The sequence below is a fragment of the Acanthochromis polyacanthus genome, chromosome 8 (assembly GCF_021347895.1).
Source record: "Acanthochromis polyacanthus isolate Apoly-LR-REF ecotype Palm Island chromosome 8, KAUST_Apoly_ChrSc, whole genome shotgun sequence".
Lineage (NCBI taxonomy): Eukaryota > Metazoa > Chordata > Actinopteri > Pomacentridae > Acanthochromis > Acanthochromis polyacanthus.
Genome location: NC_067120.1, coordinates 14,999,581 through 15,022,649, shown reverse-complemented (window position 1 = coordinate 15,022,649; position 23,069 = coordinate 14,999,581). Strand labels below are relative to the sequence as shown.

Genomic DNA, 23,069 nt, shown 5'->3' with positions numbered 1-23,069 from the left:
TCATTTTTTTCTCCAATGGATCCAAAAAGAATCAATGCTGCAGTCACCATTGAAAGGATGATATTGGCAGGCAGCTGTTCCTCATGGTGCATTGTTAGATAAAGTGAAGTGTCAGTGTTGCATTGCACAGATACATTTCTTCATGTGGATTCTGTCTCTTCTTTTTCATTCACTCTGTGAGTCTCTTTTGTCTCATTCTCTCAGTCGCAGCCTTTATCTGTCTTTTCTTTGCTCACTCCATGGGATTCCCAGTGGTCTGTGCCCTTGTGATGCCTCCATCTGTTCAGTGCCATGCAGCAGTTTGGCACAGAAGCGCTGAACATGGCAGCCTCTCTCTCAGTCCTCTGCAGGGTGACCTAGTAAAGATTGCCTCAGAATCTTGAATCAGCCCATTCACAACCAGGCATCATATACAGAGTCCTGCACACACGCTTATACACGGTGTTGGCTTATGTCACTTTAGGGGCACATTTCACTGACTTACATTCACTTTGACGGCTTGACATAACCTTAATTTTTCCTATGCATGCACATCAGTACAGCACTGACACATTTATGCACAGAAAACTGGATACACACAGACCCACAAACAAGGATTCTCTTCAAAAAATCCTATATGTGCCGGTGCTTTGACTGCAAAGATTTATCACTTGTGTGTTTTGTATGCTGCATACTACAACTGCATGAAAATGTAAGTTTTATTCCTCATTTTGAAATTGGAAAATAGCACTATGATATGATTTTGCAGCTCCATTGGGTCATTCTTTAATGAAAGCAGCAAACTGAAAACAGAAACACACACAAATCACCATCGGCAACAGCATGGCAAAACCAGGCCATCCTCAAAAAAAAGGAAGAAAAAAATCTGATGCCTGTTGTTGTCGATGTTATTTCAGTTCTATAAATGGACTTGTCTCTATATCTGTTAAAACAAGAAGAGTGCAAGTTCAAACACTTTACAGGTGGATGTGTTTTTGTGAGTTTTCATATATTTTTCCATGTTAGTGCTTCTAATGCAGCTGTTATTTTGCAGCACAGACAAACAACATGTCCTGTATTGGGTAAAAAATGATCAAAAAAGTGCATGAAAGGCATCAGTATGCACCACTGCAGACAATAAACTAGCCAGCAGGCAGAAAAGCAAGTGAAGAGCATTCCTCTTTTCCACTGACTGCCTTCACTCCTCCAGTTATTCTCCCAGTCAAAACTGGGCACATTGTCTCTGGGGAGGAGTGTCTTAATGAACGGAGCTTCACTGGCCCCTTCTCTGGTCGTCTGAGCCACTTTTATTAAGTTCAGTTGTAAAAATACACCTGTCAGACAAGCGACTGTTTTGATGGCATGGCAGCCATCGACCACACAGCAGCTTCCAACATGGCCACAGTCAGTATCTCCCTCAGATGGATGCACGATCGTGGTGGGGGTCCATTTTTGACGACACTTTCTCGTCCCTCTTTGTACCCTTTTGTGAAATGCATTTACCTTCATGCCGCCTCCACTCTTCCACTCGCCTACCTTACATGCACACACACTGTCTGGCTCTGCACATCTGTCATGTTGACACAGCTGTGGCTATGAAAGGGAGAACAGTGCTCCGAGCAGTAGACGCGCTCTATTTTTCTTTGCTCAACTCTATGAAAATACACTCCTTCATTTGATGCTAAAAGCTCAGAGAGCAGGAAGCACTCATTAGCAGGAACACGGGCTAAAAGATTAACATGTGTGGGGAGCGCTGCGTGGTGTATAAATCATTTGGCCCTAATAAGGCGGACTATATTTCCATGGAAGGATTATTTCAGCTGCTTCCAAATAAAATTGTTTTGTGTCTGGCTCTTGACTACCTCTGATGAAGAATTCTGACTTTAGACACTTGGGTGAATTATCCTCCCTTTCATCTACTCTTCACAGTTCTGAATGAATACCAATACAGTGTAAGTCATGATGTTTCATTACCTTGTGGATGGATATCTTCTCTCCTTTCTCAGGTCCTTCTTCTGAGTCAGAGCAGGTGTAGGCATCGCTGGGGTTAAGCAGGGGAGCAGGGCGTGGCCGGTGCAGTGGCTGGAAGGTGAGCTGGGTGGTGAGCAGGCTACTGACAGCCCGCAGCGAGGTGCAGGTGTTGGGAGGCAGAGAGGGGTCGGCCAGCAGGTCCGTGATCAGCCCGTGAGCTTCTCCCATCACCGCTATGTCCACCATGACGGTGGTGCCGGACGACTACATGGTGACAAGAAGACAGAGGAGCGCGAAATAAACATCATTGCTGCCGCAGCTAATGCGAGTTGATGCTAATTAATGGTCCGACAGTGGCTGTGTGCAGCTTCTTGGTGGCAGGCGTGAAGAGCAGGTGCGTAAACTATGTCAGCAGCTCCCTTGTGAGAACATACTGTGGTTAACTGTGACATTGGCATCATTTTTGTTGTTTATCCTACAGAATTGGCAGGAAAATTGTGCAGAAGGTACACAGTTGATGATGCTTTTTACATTACGACAAGCAGTTTGAATCTTTCCCAGTGGTGGAAACTGAATAAAAACATTTATTAAAACACTGCCATGACTGTATACTATACAGTTATGAAGTATTTGTACATAATGTAACGCTGCGTTAATCCGCTTCCCTATATAAACGATGTGTCATATTGCTATGCCTAAAGTAAAGCCCATGGAGAGTTATTTTGGGCTCTGCAGCATTTTGTATTTTATTTTTGCCCTACTGTTTATGAATATGTGAATAAGTATATGGATACATGTCTGCTCAATGTGTAAATAGGAAACTTGCAAATAAATACTCTTGCCATAACAACTTTGCATGGTATGTCAGTGTTTAGCTGCTCCCAAGTAGCCAAGAAAGAGTTTCATTCATTTTCATTTAAAGCTGCAGTTGGCAGAAATAAATTAGGCAAACAAACAGAAAACAAACAAAAAACACTAGAATTTGAGAATATAGAGCTCTCCTCCAGCAGCTCTTCTCTCTGTTCTAGGTGAGTATGCACTTAAAGTGCACTAAGACAGTGAAATCAAAGGTTAACAATCATTTGTGGCTTCACCTGAGATACAGACTTCACTCTCCTGACAGACAGTCCTCGGTTGAACCCACTGTATCACTATATCCTGTTGTCACCACGAATTTTCGGTTATTTATACTATTGATCAATAAAAAGCTCTGTGATTGGTTGAAAGAACAAGTCGATCTACCTCTAAAGCAACTTGAATTCCAATGTGCTCGCAAGTTAATATGAAATTCTTGCAGAATGATGCCAAAAAAAATAAATAAATAAATAAATAAAACTGCCCACCCCACCCCCGCATTCATGATGGCTCTCTACAGGGCCTTAAAATATGATGCTTGATTATGTGGTACATTAAAATACACAACAATCCATAAAATAGTTTTAAAACCTCAGCATCAAAGAGCAACTTAACAGCAGCTCAGAATCTTTTTTTTATTTGCTGACCTCCACTGGTTTTACTTCTCCCCTTGCTGCAGTGATACAGAGGTGTACTCCAGGATGTTTTAGTACGCCGGTTGACTTTGTTACATGTGGGTACAGGTCCGACAGAGCACATTTGTAGCCAACAAAACCTATTAGTGATGCTGACTGTGGTTAGAGATACACACACACACACACAAAAAACAACAACCAGAGAGGCCAGTGAAGCGCTGCTTTAAGTTACGCTCTTTATGCTGACTGCACAGAATATAATCCATATTATAATACTACTGTGGAAGGAGTGAGAGTGGGGGGCATTCTGCCTGCATAATGACTATTTTAGATATTAGCATATTTGCATTTTGCTGGTAACTTAACTTTCTTTACTCATAATTTTTAATGCGCAACTTTTTCTTGTAGTCTAGTATTATCACAGTGCTGCACTGCTGCGTTTTTTAATAGTATAGGATGAGAATACTTTCGACACTCGTCTTATTTTACTTAGAATATTATGTCAGACTGCAGCTGATACAACAAAGAGAACAAGTGATTCATAAAACTGCCAAAGTCTGTATGCAAAAAGGCCAGCTGCAGCAAAAATTAGTATCTATCAAGATTTTTGTCCCATAGTAAAAGAGAACGTTTGATCCGAGTGCAGTGATGGCACACATGGAAATAACCAGATCCTGTTTTAAAAGCGCACTTATCTCAAAGAAAGAAAAAACGTACAAACACACAAAACCGAAACACAACAATGCAAAAATAAGAAAAGCACAGATCACTGTTATAGGCAACATATTCAGCCATAGTTAGACTGAGACTCTGCCAAGCTTTGTAAAGTTTGTTTTATAGCCGGGGTATCACACTGAGGTACGCAAACACACAGACACACACATACGCACATCCTGTCACACATCAAAGGCTTTATTTTATACCTTATATGGCTCCTTTTAGCTCAGAGAAAGCAAAAACATGAGGAGGAGCAGAGTGAGGTTCTTCACAGTGGTCGACGCTGACATACTGGTAGCCTGTTAAACATCTGAACAACAGCACTGGGCTGAAACACGCTCAGTACAGCTGTGCATTACTTGATGCCTAATGAATGGACTCATTAGTAACGTCTCAGCTACAGCCTGACCTTTGACTTCCTCACTCCTGACCTCTCAGATGGCCAACAGCCATCGTCTGTTTCTGACCGTCTGCCGCGCAGCTTTGAAGGCACCAGCGTGGTGTGAGCCGACCTTGTTTTCGCAGGGTAAAGTGAAAAGTTCACAACCCGCTCTTAATTGCTGTGCCTTGAGGAGTTGAACAACCACAGCTAAACGCAGGTCAGTCTTGGCTGCCAGCAAATTTATCTAATAAGCCCACGAGTTCCCTTTCCCCCCCCGAAGAATGTTATCAGATTTTTCTCCCCCCATGTCCCTTTCACTTTGACACCAGCTGCCAGGCACCCAGAATTATTCTGTTTACTCTGGCTACGTAGCAAGCGGTTCACCTGAATAACATATGTGAACACCTTTCATTCGTGGGAACGGCGAAGGTTTCGTGTTTTATTTTCTTAGTATCTTATCAGATAGGTCATTGTAATTATAGAATTTTTCCCATTGGTGTGCAAAAATACTCAAGGTGTGTGTTCACTGACTGTGAGGGAATTCCTCTGCATGTGTGGATCCAAACGTGATGACAAGACACATTATTGATAAATCTGGGACCAAGTTAATCTCTTTTAAAGACAAGAAGATGTCCTGTGAGCCGCTACGGAACATTTCTGGACAGACCACTATTGTATTCATTTCTCTCTTCCTTCTCCCCCTCCTCTTTCCTATATTCTGCTCTATGGCATGCTGGGAGGGTGAGATGTAAACACCTGTCTCTCATCTCATTTACAGGCTGATTTAGGACTTTTCTAAAGAGGGGGTTGAAGAAGAATATGGTTGCTGGAAAACATCTGGCTGGACAAAGACAACAGTGACCCTTAAGGGGTCTCAGTGGCTCCATGAACATGCGCACATAAAGTCATCTGCAACTTCAGATGAACTTTACCCCCAGTTCTCAGACCACAGTCAGCTCAAAAGCCAAGCGAAAGTTTGACACACAAATACACAGTGACACTGTCGCATACACAGACACTGAGAGAATCATCCTGAGCTTGCAGCACAATGACACGAGTGCACCCAGATAAATATACTTTGCAAGAAGGATGAGCACTGCATCACTGAGCTCAACAGAGCTGGACCTGAGTGGCCATAGAAGGAGAGGGTGATGATAAATGTGTTGGAGTTGAATTTGCACAAGGAGGAAGCCACTTAATGTCTAGAACCAGACACGAGAAATTCAGTGCAGTGAAAGGCTCCAGGTGCATGAGTAGCTTAAGACACGTGAGCTTTGGGACACAGCGGGGGTCCTGCTTCTACTGAATTTGTGCTATTCATATTACTCTGCCACAATATATAATGCCATTTCCTTGCTGAAAGAAAATCGTCTCTCTGAGCTGCTCTACAAAATGTCTGCAAAACCAGAAGTAAGAGCTTTGAGCCAAAAAAGCAAAGCTGACTGCAGGTAAAGATAAGAAAGCCAAGCCTGCAGCATCCCTGGCTTGAGCTCTGAGGCATCCCTGAAAAAGCTGAGTCTTGGCTGGAAGGTACCTCCTGATGCTCCAAATCTTCCAACAATCTGCAACTTTAAACTTAAGAATTATCAATGGACACCCTGGAATGGATCAAATTGTGAGTAAGTTGCATAATATCACAAGGTTATGTAAGCATTTCCTGTCAGGTTAGATGATCTGTCTCATTCATCAGCCACCTCTCTAGCAACCGACTTGACTTTCTGAGGGGATGGATCTCATGCAAGCCTCACATTCACAGACTGATCTCTGTCTGGGGCATTTCAAAATTCACTTAGACTGCAGATAGATCTCTTTACCTCTGATCTACTGTGTTGTTACATTAAACTCTGTAATTAAAATAGTGTACTGCAGAGACTGAATGTGTGTTTAATTGCGTTTTTAAAATGGCGAGCTCTTTTTACTGCAGCCCCGCACAACATTCATAACAATACAGATGAACATCTGGGAACTGTCAACAACTGTCTGCCACTGGCTCGCACTCCCCTCTGTTGACATTTTGCTGAGAAATACACCCTTCAGAATTGTTAAGGGATCCAGCACCTCTGAGAGTTGTGTGGAGGAGATATGGCAACAGCTACTTCAAATTAAAGAGTGAAGAGAAAAGGCTGCCTATCGGATTGTCAGAGCAGCAGGTTTTTGGTTTGAAAATTAGTTCCAACTGAAATTGATCAGCCTTTCCTTTAAAGGCAACATAAATGTAGACAGCAGAGTTCTGAAAACAGCTGAAACATCAGGCCTGCGTGTTGGGAAAGTGACAAACTGACGAACCCTCATTTAAAGATTAACACACTGGATGAGCTGCTCACCACTGAATTTACACTTTAGACATTTTATTTTGAGGACTGTGAGAATAAGACCTTTGGACAAGCCTAAACTACTGTGCTGACCAGACAACAACAGGAGGATTTTTAAGCATCTGTTTGACATTTTGTAAAATTCGCTTTTTTGCCGAGAGTTGGACAAGAAAAATTTCTTACGTCTCTGGGGTAAATATGACATTTAAACAGGAGCCGGTTAGTTCAGCCTAAAGACTGTAAACACGCAAACAGAAAGCCTGGCTCTGAGTGAAGGTAACAAAACCCACCTGACAGCACCTTTACAGCTGGTTGATGTGATTACCTTATTTCTTCTTGTTTGTGTGTTTTCAGTGCCATATATTTGCTTTTCTATTTGCAGGGTTACGCAAAAATTACCTCGCTGAATTTAATGTAACTTGGCGGAGAAGTGGAGCTCCGACAAAGAAAAACCTGTTAAATCTTTGTGTGGATCGGGATCATTTTGTTTAAAACTGAAAGATATGGCAACGGCTTTGGCAGAAGACGGTGCTTTCTGAGTGCCTATCGAGTTTAATGTGTATCTTCAGACAGAGCTGTAGAAGAAGTGGCTCCAGACTGATTTTTACTGACAGAGAGATGCGCTCATGTTCTCATTCAACTCTAAGCAAGACAGCAAATAAGGGCAATTTTATTTGAATGTGTCAAACTTGCTTTAAATAAACGAATCAGCCATACAAGACCCAATGTTGCACTTTAGTCTAAGAAGCAGTAACTGTAAATTACAATCTCATTGCAGTTAAATATCCTGCTTAGGAGCCTATTTTTGTGCCACTGCTGGTCAACTGTAGTAACCTATCCAAGAAGTAATTCTTTGGAACATGTGGCTTCATTCCTGCTTGCAGCCATTTGGTATTTTTGTAGCTAGCCAATCTTTTGCATTTAATGGGCAGGAAGCACACTGCTTTTAAGAAGCAGGAAAGTTTTTTGGTTTGCCAGCTGCCAGTCCTTTACACAACCATTGATCCTCCTAATCCGGCCCCTGTGCCAGCACTTCTAGTCACAAAATTACTGCAGATCTGTGTTATATTTGGTCACAAGCCCCGAGCTCTTTTCGACATGCTACATTAGGTAAAAGGGACTATCAGCATCAATAAACAGCTTTTATGACTCCCCAACAAGCTAAGACATATACTTAACCATGCGTGAACATTCTGTTATGACATTTTACTATGAATAACAGCTGTGTGCGTGATCAATGGCCTTAATTGCCTGTGTGAACACAGTTTGGAACAGTACGTCAATAGACACGCCATAGATTAACACCAGTGCAGCAGTTCATATAAACCAAGCGAAGGGCCAGTCAAAACAAACCAGAAATCACTCCTGAAGAGTGAGAAGCTGTTTGTCCACACAGATTCTTTGTACTCGAGGCCCTGCTCAGCTGTGTATTTACCAAAAATGAACTGAACAACATAGCAAAAAAGTCTCAGTGTGGAATTTGACTGAACATTGTCCCTGACTGATGCAGATTTAACAAGAAACAGAAAATCCAGACGCTTGCCTACAGTGTTTATGATGGCTAACTCAAACCACACCCATCTGTGAAGTTATATTAACAACTACCTCAAATTAATAATGCAGGGAATGACCTGCTAAACCCCCGTGTGTACACATGCATTCCACAATATCTAAACTCGTGGCCATTAACGTCAAATATGAGGCAAAAATATGACGCAAAACTTACATTTCTCACATGGAACATTATGTTTTACAAACAAAGTCATCAACTACTGCAACAGCAGTGAGCAATGGAGATGTGATTGTTGGTGTTCCTGCTGTGTCCTCATGTCTTCTGCCAACAACTCTGCAGAGCACTGACGAAATGCATTTGGTGCAACAAACAAAGCGCTGATCCCTCCGTCTTATGATGATTATTAATGGGATGTACAGACACGGAGGTCACATATTTGTAAATTTTGAGACCATCCACTTTGTGCACTTTTAACCCCTTGGCTCCCTCGTCTAAACACACAGTCCTCTCAGCCTCCAGTAAAACAGTCGTGCTATGTGGGCCTCTAAAATTGTGCAATGGTGAGAATACGATGCATCCCAGAGGAGAGCTAGAGACTGGACAAAAGTCTCGGGGGCCTACTGGAGAAAGAAAGGTATTTGATCCTCTCAGTAAACACATTTCAATAATGTAAGCAACTCTGCCTCTTCATAAAGAGCAGATGCACACACGCTGCAGTGCTTATTTTGCAATTAACTCCGCACACAAGCTGAAAAGTGCCGGAATGTGCTGAGCAAGAAGCTTGGGAATATATTCAAAAAAAATACTTAAGTGCGTCCCTTCCTTTCATTTCATTTACACAAAACTCTCAGCATGTTTGAAAAATCATTACGGTGCAGTTTTCTATTTCAGTGGCTGCGCAGTTAGGGTAATGGCCGTGATTACATCTGTCGAGATGGATTAGTCGGAGAGAGGCCTGGGAGATGGCGATATTCTCTGCTTAGAATAACAGAGGAGGGATACAGTGCGAATCCCAGCAGAAGGGTAACACAAAACTCCACCGAGACGCTGCGAGCTCCTTGCCTCAGCTCCGGCTCCGGCCAAAACTACGCACAGCAGCGCTACACTTGCCACTTCCCAACCAACCCTCACCCCCGCTGTGACCCAACTCCCCTCACAAACCCTCCGTCAGACCAAAGCGGTGCTGAGCCAGGTCCTCAGCTGCAGCCAGGATACAATTACACGCCATTATATATTTTATTAAAAGGGGGGTTGCTGGGGGGATTTAGAGGGATCAAAACACAACAAGAAAGAGTAACTGCCTCATTAAAGATTTACTGGGAAAGGTCAGGCCAATTGACCCCCAACATGCAACCATCTCAACTTTTGTTTTCTCTTCCACGTATTTCAGGGTGTTTGATTCCAGCAAAGGAGCCAACTAAGATTTTAAAAAAAAAACAGAGGAAGAGAGACAGACGGAGTGGTGGAAACAGAGGCAAGGAGTACTGGCATTAAGGACGGAGCAAACAAAAGAGATGCATGAGGTAAAACAGATGCTGGGCGATGAGTGAGCGACGATTTACCACATGACACAAGCGGTTAAGCGTGTATCCATCATCAGCACTGCAGCAGGCAGATACGAGTTTTTGAAACTCTTGAAAAATGAGTAAGCATAATTTAAATGAAAGCAAGTTAAAAGCCATTCAGTTTCTCAGAAAAATGAAAACTGCTCAGAGGCATTTTGCCGTCACACATCATAAAAAGTAGGAGCTTGAAAAGTGCTAATGCCTCTGTATTATTTGTGGCACGTCCAATTATTTCCCAGGCAGAAGCGATTCAAAAGCACAGGTAGGTAAATGTTTTCATTCCTTTTCCGCCTTAAATTGAGTCTCGCTACAGGACCCCGTGTAATGAGAAAATACTGTACTGTACTGTTCTGATGGGATCAACTAGAAAAAGGGCAGAGACCTTTTTCAGCTCCCAAATCTGCAGTTTCAGAGATGTTGATCTGTGTTTGAAGTGCTCACAGCGATTTTGAGAAATCTTCAACATGACTGTAATGTCATGGCATGTCTGCCTCACAGACTGCTCTTCCAGCCGTTCTGTAATTTAGAATAACAGTCACAAAATCCGGGCCTACAAGCGTTCTTTTCTCCGATAATCTCTGTGGGTACTATTCCAAAACCAGTGTGTTTTCAAGTTGAATACAAATATTTAAATAGCTCTTTCCATACATAACTTTATTGTCAATTCCTAAGCTAAAACATCCACCACAAGCTTTGGACAGGGGAAATAAAAAAGATGTGGTTTGGAAAATGAGCCTGCTAATGTGTGCATGTTGGCGAATACGACACGGCGGAGATCAATCAAGCGCTCTGGTCTCTCTCTGTGTGAGTTACACGCTATGAGATGCGATGGCATAGTGAAGTGCAACCAGCTTCCCTGACCGACAACCTGGTCCAAGGCAGCGGAGCCAAGGGAAAACAGCCACGAGATGCAGAGAGATGCCAACATAAGCCTCGACTTCTTACACATCGTGTCAGTCTTTGGCCTACTACAGGATTCCACTGATGAATGCACAGCACCAATCCAAACAAAAAAGACTGAGCTGACCACTGAGTCTAAATGGCAGCTTAGGGAATGCATCAATCAAAAAATATGCGCTTGACTACAAAGATCACATAACAAACTGGTGCGATACTCTGACAATAACTCAAAATTATCACATGCTATTGGAAAATTTAAGGCAGCTGGATAATATTTTGGGAACAGATATACATGAGCTTTAGCGTTTCTAGTATATTATAGCGTTTCATTTGTTTTAAAGCTTCAGTTTTGTTCATGAAAAATCCCCCTCTCATTTGTAAAGGATATCCTCCTGATAGGAGAACATGCAGTACAGAACACACACATACTGTATATGGCCATGTTGGTGCCAAGGGCATTGTTTGTTCTTCATGTACTCCAGAGTCCTGCCCTGTGTCTCTGCAGCAGCTCAATACATCAATTTCCAAACACATGCAAACACTCTCTCTCCCCCCAAAGATGGGGAAGGTAATCTCAAGGATGTGCGTCTGCCCTCTGTCCCCTGTGCCGAGTCTTTCCAGTGTCAATTCCCCTGGTCTTTAATGGCTTGTGCGGCGCCTCAGAGCCAAATCACAAACCCGTGTCCTTTAAAGTACAACAGCAACAGTACAACAAAGTCTCTGGTGGGAAGTGACACCTCTGGATGTGCTGTTTAACCACAACTAAAATGAATGTTCGAGCGGGCCAGACGGTGGTAGGAGTTTTGCTGTTTGCATCATTTATAAGGTGTGCGTTTTCCTGTCAGCTGTGAATCATTATTCCTATGACCTGTGTGTCTCTTTTTCGGTGCTAACCTGTGATCCTCGAGAGCCCCTCTTGTGGTCCCAATCTGAGCGGGGGAGCATCTGTGGGAAACACAAACGGAGACATGTTCAAACCACAGTCCTGCGCATCCTGTTTCTGTTAGCTTCCTATAGCTCCGTAGTGGAGACAGAAAGGAGGAGGAGGAGGAGCGGCGATGCAAAGAAGCGGAGGACGTGTGAGGGGAATGGAAACGCTCATAAATGCAAAAATGGGTTTTGTCTATTTTTTTCCCTTTCCATTAAGCGCAGACGTCTAATGCAATTTCACAGTCAGGTTTGGTTTACTTTAGCTCCTATTCACTGCCTAAGGGGCTGGTGGAGGCTGAGGATTTTTACGCTGTCTAATTACCAGCCACTGTGTCCTCCCACAGGCCTTGTAAATCCGTTTTCCACTTTCTTGGGAGTCACCAGATGCATGCGTGCAGCTCTGTCACTGACTTTTTGGTAAGCACGTTGCAGGAGAGCCAAGTCAACAGTAATCCGCCCCCCCCGTTCCTCTGTTAGGACTTTCTGCCCCAGAACTCAGAAGCCCTGAGAAACCCAGCATGTAGCTGTGACAAATTGCTGCTGCACACACTGAGGCAAGGGGCTCCGTACAAGAGCCAATTTGATAATTCAGGTGCAATTTACTGTGTCAGTGGAGGTCACTGAGTTGTGTCGTGCTGTGAGCGAAAACATTAGGCAACAGTGGGCTTCATCTGCCAGTGCTGTGGGCCTGTCTGGACAGCAGTGTTGTTTGGTGGAGCGTAACTGCTCACAGTTGAAGTTTTACATTTTCTGACCATATTAAATACAGGTATTTGTGTAATGATTGCTGTCTAAGTTTTTGCCTTCTGCACTGGGATTTGATGCTTCTTCTCCAACTCCTATTCACTGGAGATGAACATTTTTTTTTGCTTACAACATTAAATAATAAATGGAAAAAATGGGCCTTATAGAAGAAACTGCATCCTGTGCTCATGTCCTGTATTTTTTAGATGATTCACAGACCCCACTGACAGTAATTGGAAGAGACTATTGCTTCAGTCAAAGTAATTCCAATGAAAAATGTTTAAAAATTAAAAATTGGTATTTTGTATAATTTAGTAAAAACTAACATTCTGATTAACTGTTATGTTTTCAAAATCACTGGTGTTAACAAACATTTAAATTTGTCTTACAGAACAGAATTAAGCTGCAGTCGGGTTACAGTTACTACAGTCTTACGCGTTTCTTTACAACAAAATAATTAAAACTCCATGCGTCATCAATTTAAAAATCCTTGGGTATAATCTGCGAACAGTTTGAAGCATTAAAATCTCAGCTGATTTGCTTCATCTTCAGTGTGTGGGCATATTATGAAGGCCAACATACACAAACAAGTCTCCAGCTGTCACCACATTTCAAGTCAAATGTTGCTATTATATACATTGTCAAATATTGCAGATCCCATTTTTTTTCCTACCTGAAAAAAATGGGATTTTTTCCCCACCGACTTCAACCAGTGAAATAAGGCACAAACAGAAACTTCTCATTTGAATAACCAAAACTGTTCCAAATTTACAACAAACTCATTGCTCAAAGTAAAAATGAGCAGACAGCGAGGGGATAAAAGTTTCCAGGGACCTTTAAAAATCTGCACTGCAAATCAAGTTGGGAGTCACAGCAGGTTGACTTCATGTATTTTTAACTTTGATGACGAAGCTTTTCTTTACACTTTAATCATCACATGTGCCTTTGACATATTTAGCAGGACACACTTTTGACCCCTTGGTTTCCTTGCGGGCTAGTTATTGTATTTCTCGTCCTTTAGTCAAGGTTTCATCAACAATAGGCGCTGCTGCACAAAATGTGGTGACCGTGACAGTAAGCAAACAAGGACATCATAGCAACTTACTGTAAAGCACACCCTTCATAAAAATAAAATTCACTGGGTGTGCTACGGCTTTCCCATAGCTTGACAATAAAACGCAATATGAGAGGGTTTGCCCTTTCTCAACCACCATCTTCATTCTCTCAGACTGTATTTTTTCGACTTAGCACACAAGCAGGGAAAGCTAGGACTGTCAGCAAAAACCTCCATCAAACGTCAGCAGCTTCTCATGCACCACAATAACGCTACAATTGTAGGTAGAAAAGGGAGTCGATGGAGCAATCAGATGAGTAACAGACAAACATGTGAGATTTAATCCACTGTAAATGACAGTCTCAGCCAGTCAGTGCTGTTTGTCTCATTCTTTACTGCTCTGACGACAGCGCTTTGGTTTTCCAGTGCAGGAACTGGCAGCAGCCCCTCTACCGTCGCGACAGTCCTGCTCCATTAGAAGGTCCTCGTATCAGTGAGGCTCTCCAGGCACACACATAAACAGCCTTTTGGTCTGACCATCTTATATAACTGAACCTTTCATCTCCCTGCTCTGAGAGCCGGAGCCAGACTACACAGAAGTCTACATGTGCCTTTTGATGTGCCAAAACAAAAAAAAAAAACCACACCACACAATGTTGAAAATAAGCATAAAATTTGAGCAGCGCAGATAACCTCTTGCACGGACTGACTTTACAGAACATAATAAAGGTCATTTTCTCTGAAACTCTTGAGAAGTTTGAAAATTAGATCAAGAAAAACAAATGGATGAGGTTTGTCTGGTGCCACTGGGTTTTTTGTAATCAGTAGTGGAAAATCACAAAGCAAAATGTTGTCATTTGAAATTTCCAACCACCACTGTTGGAATAAACAACAGACTAGCATCATCTGTTTTTCACGAAAAGAAAAGCAACAGTATTGGACCTGAAAAGAAAAAAAAAACAAAACAGCAGAACAAAACAATAACACACCACACAGCCCAAAAATATGTGTATGTCACTGTAGAATAAATACAGAACAAACTATACGTCTTCTGCTGGAGACAGCTAATCCTCTACAAGCTATATTGATCAAAACAAGAGAAACAAAAAGTCTTGTCCGTGCTTTATTACCTTGTTTTCCTCCGGGAAGACAGAGAAGAGCAGTCTAAGATTATACTTAAAACATAAGACAGGTCATTGCCAATATTATGTCTGAAGAGGTAAAACCACACATGAATGATTTCTTAGATATCTCCTGGTTTTTCATGGACACCCTCCAGGCAGTATAACACAGCTGAAGCAGTAAAACTTCCAAATGGATTTGTTTTTGTCCTAAAGCTCCAGTGCACCTACTGGGAAAAATAACAACTTGGTAGAAGTTATGCCCTTTGTTTCACCCTCTGCTAGATTCATTATGCCGCCCCATAACTTACAATAAGCCAGATCTAGTCGCAGCTTTCCATCGCTTCATACTCACAATATATAAGCAGCTGAAACGAAAAGAGAATAAAGACACTTAGTGTCTTTGAAAATGAAAGTATGTCTTTCGATCATCGCGCTCGAGCCACCAGAGTAACACGACACACTCGCTGAGCTCTCAGGCCTGTTTATGAGACTGTGGTCCATTGTGACGACATTCTGGAGATTTATTGTGCCTCCATTATTCAAGAGTGATGCTCTCAAGAAACGAACAACACAAAGAAGTGAGAGCAATTTAGTTCAGCTGCATGTTAACAGAAGATGCAGGCCGCCGGAGGGTCTTTTTGCAAAATAAATTGGAAATGAGCAACAGTAAAATCACGCCGAGCTTAAGCACCCCTTCATCGTAGAATGTTCACCATTTGCTGTGTTCCAAATGTGTCAGTGTGATTTTTTTCCCAACTGGATGTTATTTAACACTGATAATGTAGTTTTTTCATGCAAACATAATAATTCTGGCATTGTGAAGATGTAAGCTTCGTGTTTATTTGGTTTTTAAGAAGGTTGTTTCAATTTGCATGTGTGCTACTCACACTTGGAAATTTTTGTCAGTGCATATATATGTATGTATATGCACAGCCTAATGTGACTCTACTATGTGATCACATCAGGTTCTTTGGTTCAGTGCCACGTGCAAAAGGGTTAGCTCAAGTTTAACATATAAATAGGTGACAAATTGAAGAAAGAAACAACATAACGTGTCTGACTAAAGTGTTGGACCGCCATGTCCTGCCAGAACAGCTTCAGTGCACCCTGGCATTGAATCAACACGTCTCTCTGGGCTCTACTAGAGGGATGAACACCATTCTTCTAAAAAAACCTTCTCTCATTTGTTTTGATGTTGGTGGTGCATATGACCATCCAAAATCATGTATGTGTTAGATCGTGCTGAGACATGGTGACTGTGAAGGTGATAACAGATGATTCACATTGTTTTCATCCTCATGAAGCCATTCAGCGACCTCTTGTCCCCTATGGTGGGCTTGTTATCCTGGAAGAAACCGCTCTTAGGAGGATAGAAATGTCTCATTACAGAATACATGTGATCACTCAGAACAATTTGGTATTGTTTTGCAGCAATTATTTCCTCTAAGAGGACAAGTGGAGTCAAATCATGGCAGGAAGATGTCCCCAACAGTACAACAGAGGGGCTCAATGGTTTAGGTTTTTCCTTTAATTTGTCACCTGTTTGTAGGCTAATCCAGAGGATGGGCTGGTTAGTAAATACACTTTCAGCCTGTTTTCATTTCACAAAACACAGTGACACATCAAGACAGAAACAGAAAAAATGAAAAGAGGCTACTCCAGGAAGTTAGATTACAGTCTGTGTGGTGAAGACCAGAACGACATGAAGATAAAACTTAAATCTGCAGCCAAAGTCAGATGGTGTAGATACTTTTTTCAACTTGCGCAGTCATGGAAAGAAATAAATGATATTACTAATGGTGTTGTCCCATCAATTCAAACCATTTTTGTTTTATTTCTGTATTATCTTGGTTTATATTTGGCCAATCAAACTGTGGAATGTGACACAACAGGATTAGCACCATAAAATAAGATGCTACTTTTTTCTATAAAAAATAATAATACAAATAATCAGAATCTTCCTAGCTAGACAGGCGTGATAGGCTGCTACAATCTGATATTTCCCTAATAAACTAATACACAGTCTAACTGACCAGTTTTCTGCCTGCACTATTGAAGTGGTTAGTTTGTAGCAGCCTGCTGCAATTTGCATGTGATCTAATAAAGGTAAACACAGTGGAAGGTCGTGTGTAATGGCACTAGGCTCTGGTGATGCAGTTGTCAGCGGACAGGAAGCAGAGTGATCAACATGTGTGTGCTTCAGATGGCTGCAGAGATTTAATGAACTGACAGAGCTTCATAACAGCTGTGGACAACAGCCGGCACTGTTCGAGTAACTTCTAGTAATTTATAGATCAGTGCATTGATTTACTGACGGTCCTGCTTCGAAAAAAGGAAAAATTCATTAATAATACATCTATCGGAAGAATAGCTATTTAATATTATTCATCGCATCACTTTAAACATTTTTTTTCATGGTTTCTGGAGATTTGCCATTAGTATTTATTTTACTCTTCTTGGTTAAACAGCAGCACCAGAAAAAGGGCAAGTTGCCAAGGCAAAGTCTAAGACACATTTTCCACCAAAATACTACCAGCTTGCTTTGCACTGAGCATTTCAATGAATCTGCCATCTGTCTGTCTCTCTTCCCAAAGGTGCGTCGTGCGCTCTGCACTTGGCACCAAAACACCGCACAGATGCACAAAGAGAATGTGAAGGTCAGGTGATTACTGTCGCTGCATTGCTTGCCCTGGCCGTTTCTCAGTCGTGAAAATGGAGCCCCAAATGTACAAATGTAGCGTCTTGACTCGCCAAGCTGACAAATCTTTGTATTAACTTCAACTAGCTTAATAGGAGGGTATTTTTGTTATGGAAACAATCACTTATTGATAAAAAAAAAGACTGGATATGACTAAAGTGTCAACTAAAAAACCGTCTTAATTTAAAACCAGCCACTTTCTAATTAGCTAAAAAAAAAAAAAGAAGAGCCTATTCAAAAATAGTTTTGATTGTGTTCTTTATATTAAGTTGAGATAATCATTACAGATATTTCTTTTTTGGCAATATATCAAATTTTATATGGAAAATAACAAACTGTATCTGTGTTCCGAGAAGTCACTTTCAACTAAATTACCCATTACAAAAACACCTCTCAAAGGAGTGTGTTAATTCCAGATCACATGACCTGCTACACATGATGTCATTTCCTCCTGAAGAAATGACTGACAAGACTCCAAGGCTTTCTTAGTTATTTAAAAATAAAGTACTGTGTGAGTCAAGTGTGGATTTATTGCACGACAACAGGTTTACTACAATATCTTTAGAAATAACTTTCAATTTCAATTTTACTCAATTGTATAAATAATATTTAGAAGAATCTTTGTCTAAAAATGCCATGTGGTGTTTGGTTATATGCGGCCATGTTGATTTTTGGCTTGACAACTGCAAAAATGTCAACTATGATGCCTGTCAACTATGTTACAAGAAGTCTTGCAATTATATATTGCCCCAGGAGTTTGCTTAGAAAGATTTGTACCCATCCATGTTAATAATAAGAAGGATTCTTAAAAGTATACAATATGTCAGGCAGACAAAGAAAGTCACAGTCACCATTTGCCAACACCCTTTGTAACTGAGCTGCACTCTCATGACTCAAAATAGCACCAGCCAAGGAAACTCCCAGCCTTCCTCTCACCTCCAGTGTTAAGAGGGCAGCAGTGTGGATGCCAACATGCAACCATGCCCTGCCCACCACCATGGCAAGCTGCCGTGCTTCTGAGGTGCTGGGCAAACACCATGGTGTCAAAGCACAAATAAACTATTGGAATATGCTTGTTGTTTGACTTGTTCCCGCCAATATACAGTTGAGAACCACTTCTCAGAGGGTGTGAAGTGTTGGAGTTACAGCAGCAGCACCCACAGCTCAAAGCTCCACTTTCACAGCGATCAACCTGACATCGCACAGTAAATCCAGACCCATTGTCGTCAACTCACTATGGGCGACTTTTCTAAATTTGCAGGGAAGCGAACCGGAAACTGCTTCATCCTAATAAAGCCTAGCGCAATAACTGCAAGCAGCGTTTCTTAATCATTCATTCATGATCAGCCCTTCATTTGTCTCTTCCTCCCCCCTTTTCTCTCTCATCCTATTTTATCCCTCATTACTGGCTTCATATGAATGAAGTTGATGTGTGTCTGTTTGGATCTTCAGTGGCTGTGTTAGCTTGTTAGTGAACTGGATTTACTGGGATGCAAAGTCAGTGTCCGCTGAGGACACGGTTATAAGAAGTGCCAACTAGAGATCACCCTGTTGGAGACGAGGGAAGGTGGAAAAGAGCTGTGTGCTGATCTTTCAGGATGGTCGGGTTAATTAAGGCAGCATTGAAGGGCCAGGAGATCAGTCTGTAGGATTTCCAATGAGCTTGACCCAAGGGTTTTATGAACCACCTCTCTGTCCAATTAAACTCACTACGCTCTCACTTAAAGTTGGGTCTGCAAAGTCATGAATTCACACATATACCTACTTACATAAGTGCGCGCGCACACACACACACACACACACACACACACACACACACACACACACACACACACACACACACACACACACACACACACACACACACACACTGCCTCGAGGTCTCTGAATATTTTCTTACTTTATTCCTCCTTTGTTCTTTTATCACTGCTCTCTGTCAAAGATATTCTGACGTCTGTAGTGTTTGACTCAGACATCCCTGCACTCACTTTCACTTCAGCCGACACAAAGAAAGTAGGTCAGGTTCTACTGAGTCTCGCTATGTGAAGGCTTCTTAAATGACAGCGGCTTAGATGTGAGGACACCATCAAGACAACAATCAAAGGTGTTTGTGTTCACTTTCATGGCCGTTAGAACCACAGTAAGCTCTAGATTGTTCATCACACCGTTGATGATGAGATGTAATCTTGTTTTGCACCTGCAGGTGGAGGTATTCTCATGATTAGTGTCGTGTAGCTGTTTTCTCTTTGGAGCCACTTTGGAAAACACTTTGTTTGCTTTTATTTAGGAAGAATTTTGTAAAAATTTTGTGTATATACAGAATGACACGGTTAGATTATGATATATAATAATAAAAAATGGTACTGAATAATGGAATCATGTGGAATAAAGGACATATTTTTGGGAAAACTAATATAGTATCATTCTTAGCATGAATTGTACTATCTTCATTCATTTCTTTCTAAACCCTGAATGCAGGAAGCTGTGATATTAGAAGCTTTTGGTCTACCTGGTGCCTTTTAGCTTATTCCTTCCTCTGACGTGTAGACAGATACAGGCTATGCGAGTAGCATAAATTAGCTTATGTTACTTTCTTTATATCTGTCAGCCTTTCTAAATTTAGCATATGGATTACAGAAACAGCCCGTGCAAGTGATGGAAATTTGCAAGACCCATGCAAATCTAGGGAGTTATCCGCATGATTAACGATACATAATTTTATGGAAATGAGAATTAGATTTATTAATATTCTATCTATAATGCACTTGCACTCCTATTCTTTGCATGTTCTGCTCTATTACCTTTTCATCTAATAAACTACCATCTTACTCTAAATTTAAATTGAATTTAATTAAACACAAGTTGATATGAGAAGGACAGCCGATATTAAAGGATTAACTTGCATGTGTACAGCTCTATGGCTAAGCTGCAAAATGTGCAAAGATAGACACAAATTTGTGACCCAAACTGTGCGGCTCCTCGTCCAGGTGATTTCATAAGCTCCGCCCCACCTTCTCCTCTGCTCCATCCATCCCCAGTGTAGCTGCCAGCGGAGGACACTTATAAATCCTTCTCTGCCTGCCGGCCTGCCTGCTCAGGGGAGAGTATGGAAAGTCATTCCTATTCATGCTGGCTAATGTTTTACAGGTTTTACCGTGGGGGTAAGTCATCGTGGGTCATTTGCGTCATCGCTAAAGGGAAGGGAACGTTTGAGGTGGGCTGCCAAGGACAGGGGGAGGGGGCTGAGTGCGGGGAATGAGGAACACACCCGTGCGTCTGCAAAGATTAGCGCATGTACACCTCTCTGTCTCATGCAGCGGCTTGCAAAGCACACTTAATGAAGAAAATCACACTTGTCTGAGCATTAAAAGTGCTCACGTGCACAAATATGATCCCGTGACATCTTTCTCACAGTAGCTCTGCATCTGCACTCCGGCTTCTGTTTAGCCCTCCGCTGCTCTTCACACATTCTTACTCACACTCTTCTAATTTCTGAAGTGTGACTAATGGGATTTATCATCTTTACGTTTCCAGGGAGAGACTTAGCCTGATCCTAGAAGAAGAAGAGAAAGAAGAGTCCCTACCAGAGATAGATCTGTCATTCTCCCAGGGCGGAAGCACAGGCCACAAGGAAGCCATGGCCCAGAGAAAACCTCAATGGGAGTACTCCAAATTCTGACCTCAAAAATGATGAAACACGACGGCAGGAAATGTGTCACTGACAAAATCTCTTCATGAAAGCCTGCAGTGAGAGTATAAAATATTTTAAAAGCCTCATCCATGTGATTCAAAAGGACATCCCTTCATTTTTCTGGTGATATTATTTGTCCACACACAGTTCTAGCTGGGTGAACAAGAGGCGATCTGGCTGGGTAAACCTGGCAGCCCATCTCAAAACAGCATGCCAAAGCCATTAGTGTATAATGGTACAGTCAGGATTACTGCTGGGGCCTGGAGAGCTGAGAAGGGAACACAGCACTCACTTGTTTGTTTGTTTTACAAGCCTCTGCTCTGTTCAGTCTGTAAGGTGCCAATGGGCTTTGTGTGGTTTAATTCCCAGTCAACTCAAACTGTACAGTGCGTCAACAATGGTAGCCACTCTCTGGCTGCAGCACATTCGTTTCGAAGAGTCATGTACAAATAAATCAGTAATGACACTGCAATTCATTTAATAAACCCGAGCTAACTTTTCCTCCTCTGAAATAAAGATTAAGTTAGTGCTGTGAGTCAATGCTCAGCAGATTTCCCTAAAAGTGACTGCTCCTGTGTGTTCACTGGCTAATTACATAAGAGAACAATAAAATTCTATCTTATATGCTTCTCATGTGTACATGGCCTGGTTTTGTGCTCATCAAAAAAAGACTGCATTGAGATAAAACAGCATTTCCTCATTATCCATCAACTTAATGACTGAGCCCACTGGCCTCCTTCGGCAACACTGGTTTTCCAGCTGATCTTTCATTACATAATGGAAATGGTAGCATTGATTTATGCCTTCTTATAGACTTTCTGTGGCATTTATGAATTACATTATGACAGGCCAGATGGTTAGGAATGCAGACAGATAGAAAGGGTTAACACACACTACATTTTCCAAATTTTGTTGCTCATTGGTGCCATTTAAGCTACGAAAAATGTGCAGTTTAGTGCACAGTGCAGGTCTTAGACAACAACCGGATTGGGTGTTACAGTTCCACTGTAAAATGTTTTTATGAAGCCATAAGTCTGACTGGGACAGCGGGCAATATTTCTTTTGGAAAACGAGATGTGCGTCAAGCAGGATTTTCAAAGGTAATGAACAGTTGAATAACAAAACAATTCAAACCTGACTTTTGCGTGAAAACCAAGGAAAACACACTAAACGTTTGAATAGTGTTAATTTTGTCTAAATAATGAACTCTTTGAAATTACACTGTACTGGCCTGAGGATCCAACTTCAGCTTTGCTGTAAGATAACTCAGGGGCTGCAGAATGAGAATCGGAGAGCAGAGCTCAGTCAAAGGCAACATTATGAAAGCAGTATGCGGGCATTTGTGCATGCATGCAACTTCCAGTGCATACATTATTTCATCTTTTATTCACAGCCCTGACTCAGCAAGGTCTGTGTTCTGTGTTTTGTGTGTGCTCATCAGAGAGAGACCACACACACTCACACACACAGACACACACACACATCTACCCTACTATTTCAGCATTTACTGTCCCATCAAGATTCCCACAGGACTCCAGTAAACAAACAGACAGCAATTGCCCGTTCAAGCACATGCCTTTAAATCACATCCCTACGTCCTTTATAAATCACTGATGTACAAACATAAACGTGCAGTCAGGACAGCACCTATGCACTGACTGATGGTGCTCAAAGCATGTGTGTACGTGCACGAAAGTGTGTGAATGCCAGCTTCCAATAAACAGCATGTGTATAAGTGTGGGGGCATAAATCTCTGCTTCCTCTTTTTTGCAGGTGGAAGGATTTAAATTACAGAGCCTGCTCCCTTGGAAGAGGCTCATGGGCAAGTTTTACACCATTAGCTTGAAAACGGCTAACTTTGTCTGTGAAATTCCCAGAAGCAGCATTCTCCATGTTGTGGGGTGAAGGGTTCTGTGGCTACGGGGGTGGGGGGGTGGGGGTGGGGGTGCGGGGTGGATGGCCTTCCCTCGTGCACTCTGGTGGACTTCTCTCTATGAGA

The 23,069-nt window shown here is 41.9% G+C and overlaps 1 protein-coding gene across 5 annotated transcripts in view; it reads right to left on the bottom strand.

The window, feature by feature from the left end:
* LOC110952787 (cGMP-inhibited 3',5'-cyclic phosphodiesterase 3A) overlaps positions 1-23,069 on the bottom strand; it is a 77,263-nt gene that overhangs the window by 24,325 nt on the left and 29,869 nt on the right. For 3 of the 5 annotated variants that reach the window (XM_022196511.2, XM_051952169.1, XM_051952171.1), the window contains exons 2-3: positions 11,724-11,774; positions 1,954-2,214 (exon numbers count right to left, since the gene is read on the bottom strand). In XM_022196511.2, the coding sequence (XP_022052203.2) occupies positions 1,954-2,214; positions 11,724-11,774 (312 nt within the window). The remainder of the gene's footprint in view (positions 1-1,953; positions 2,215-11,723; positions 11,775-23,069) is intronic. The other 2 variants (XM_051952170.1, XM_051952172.1) reach the window with 1 other exon arrangement.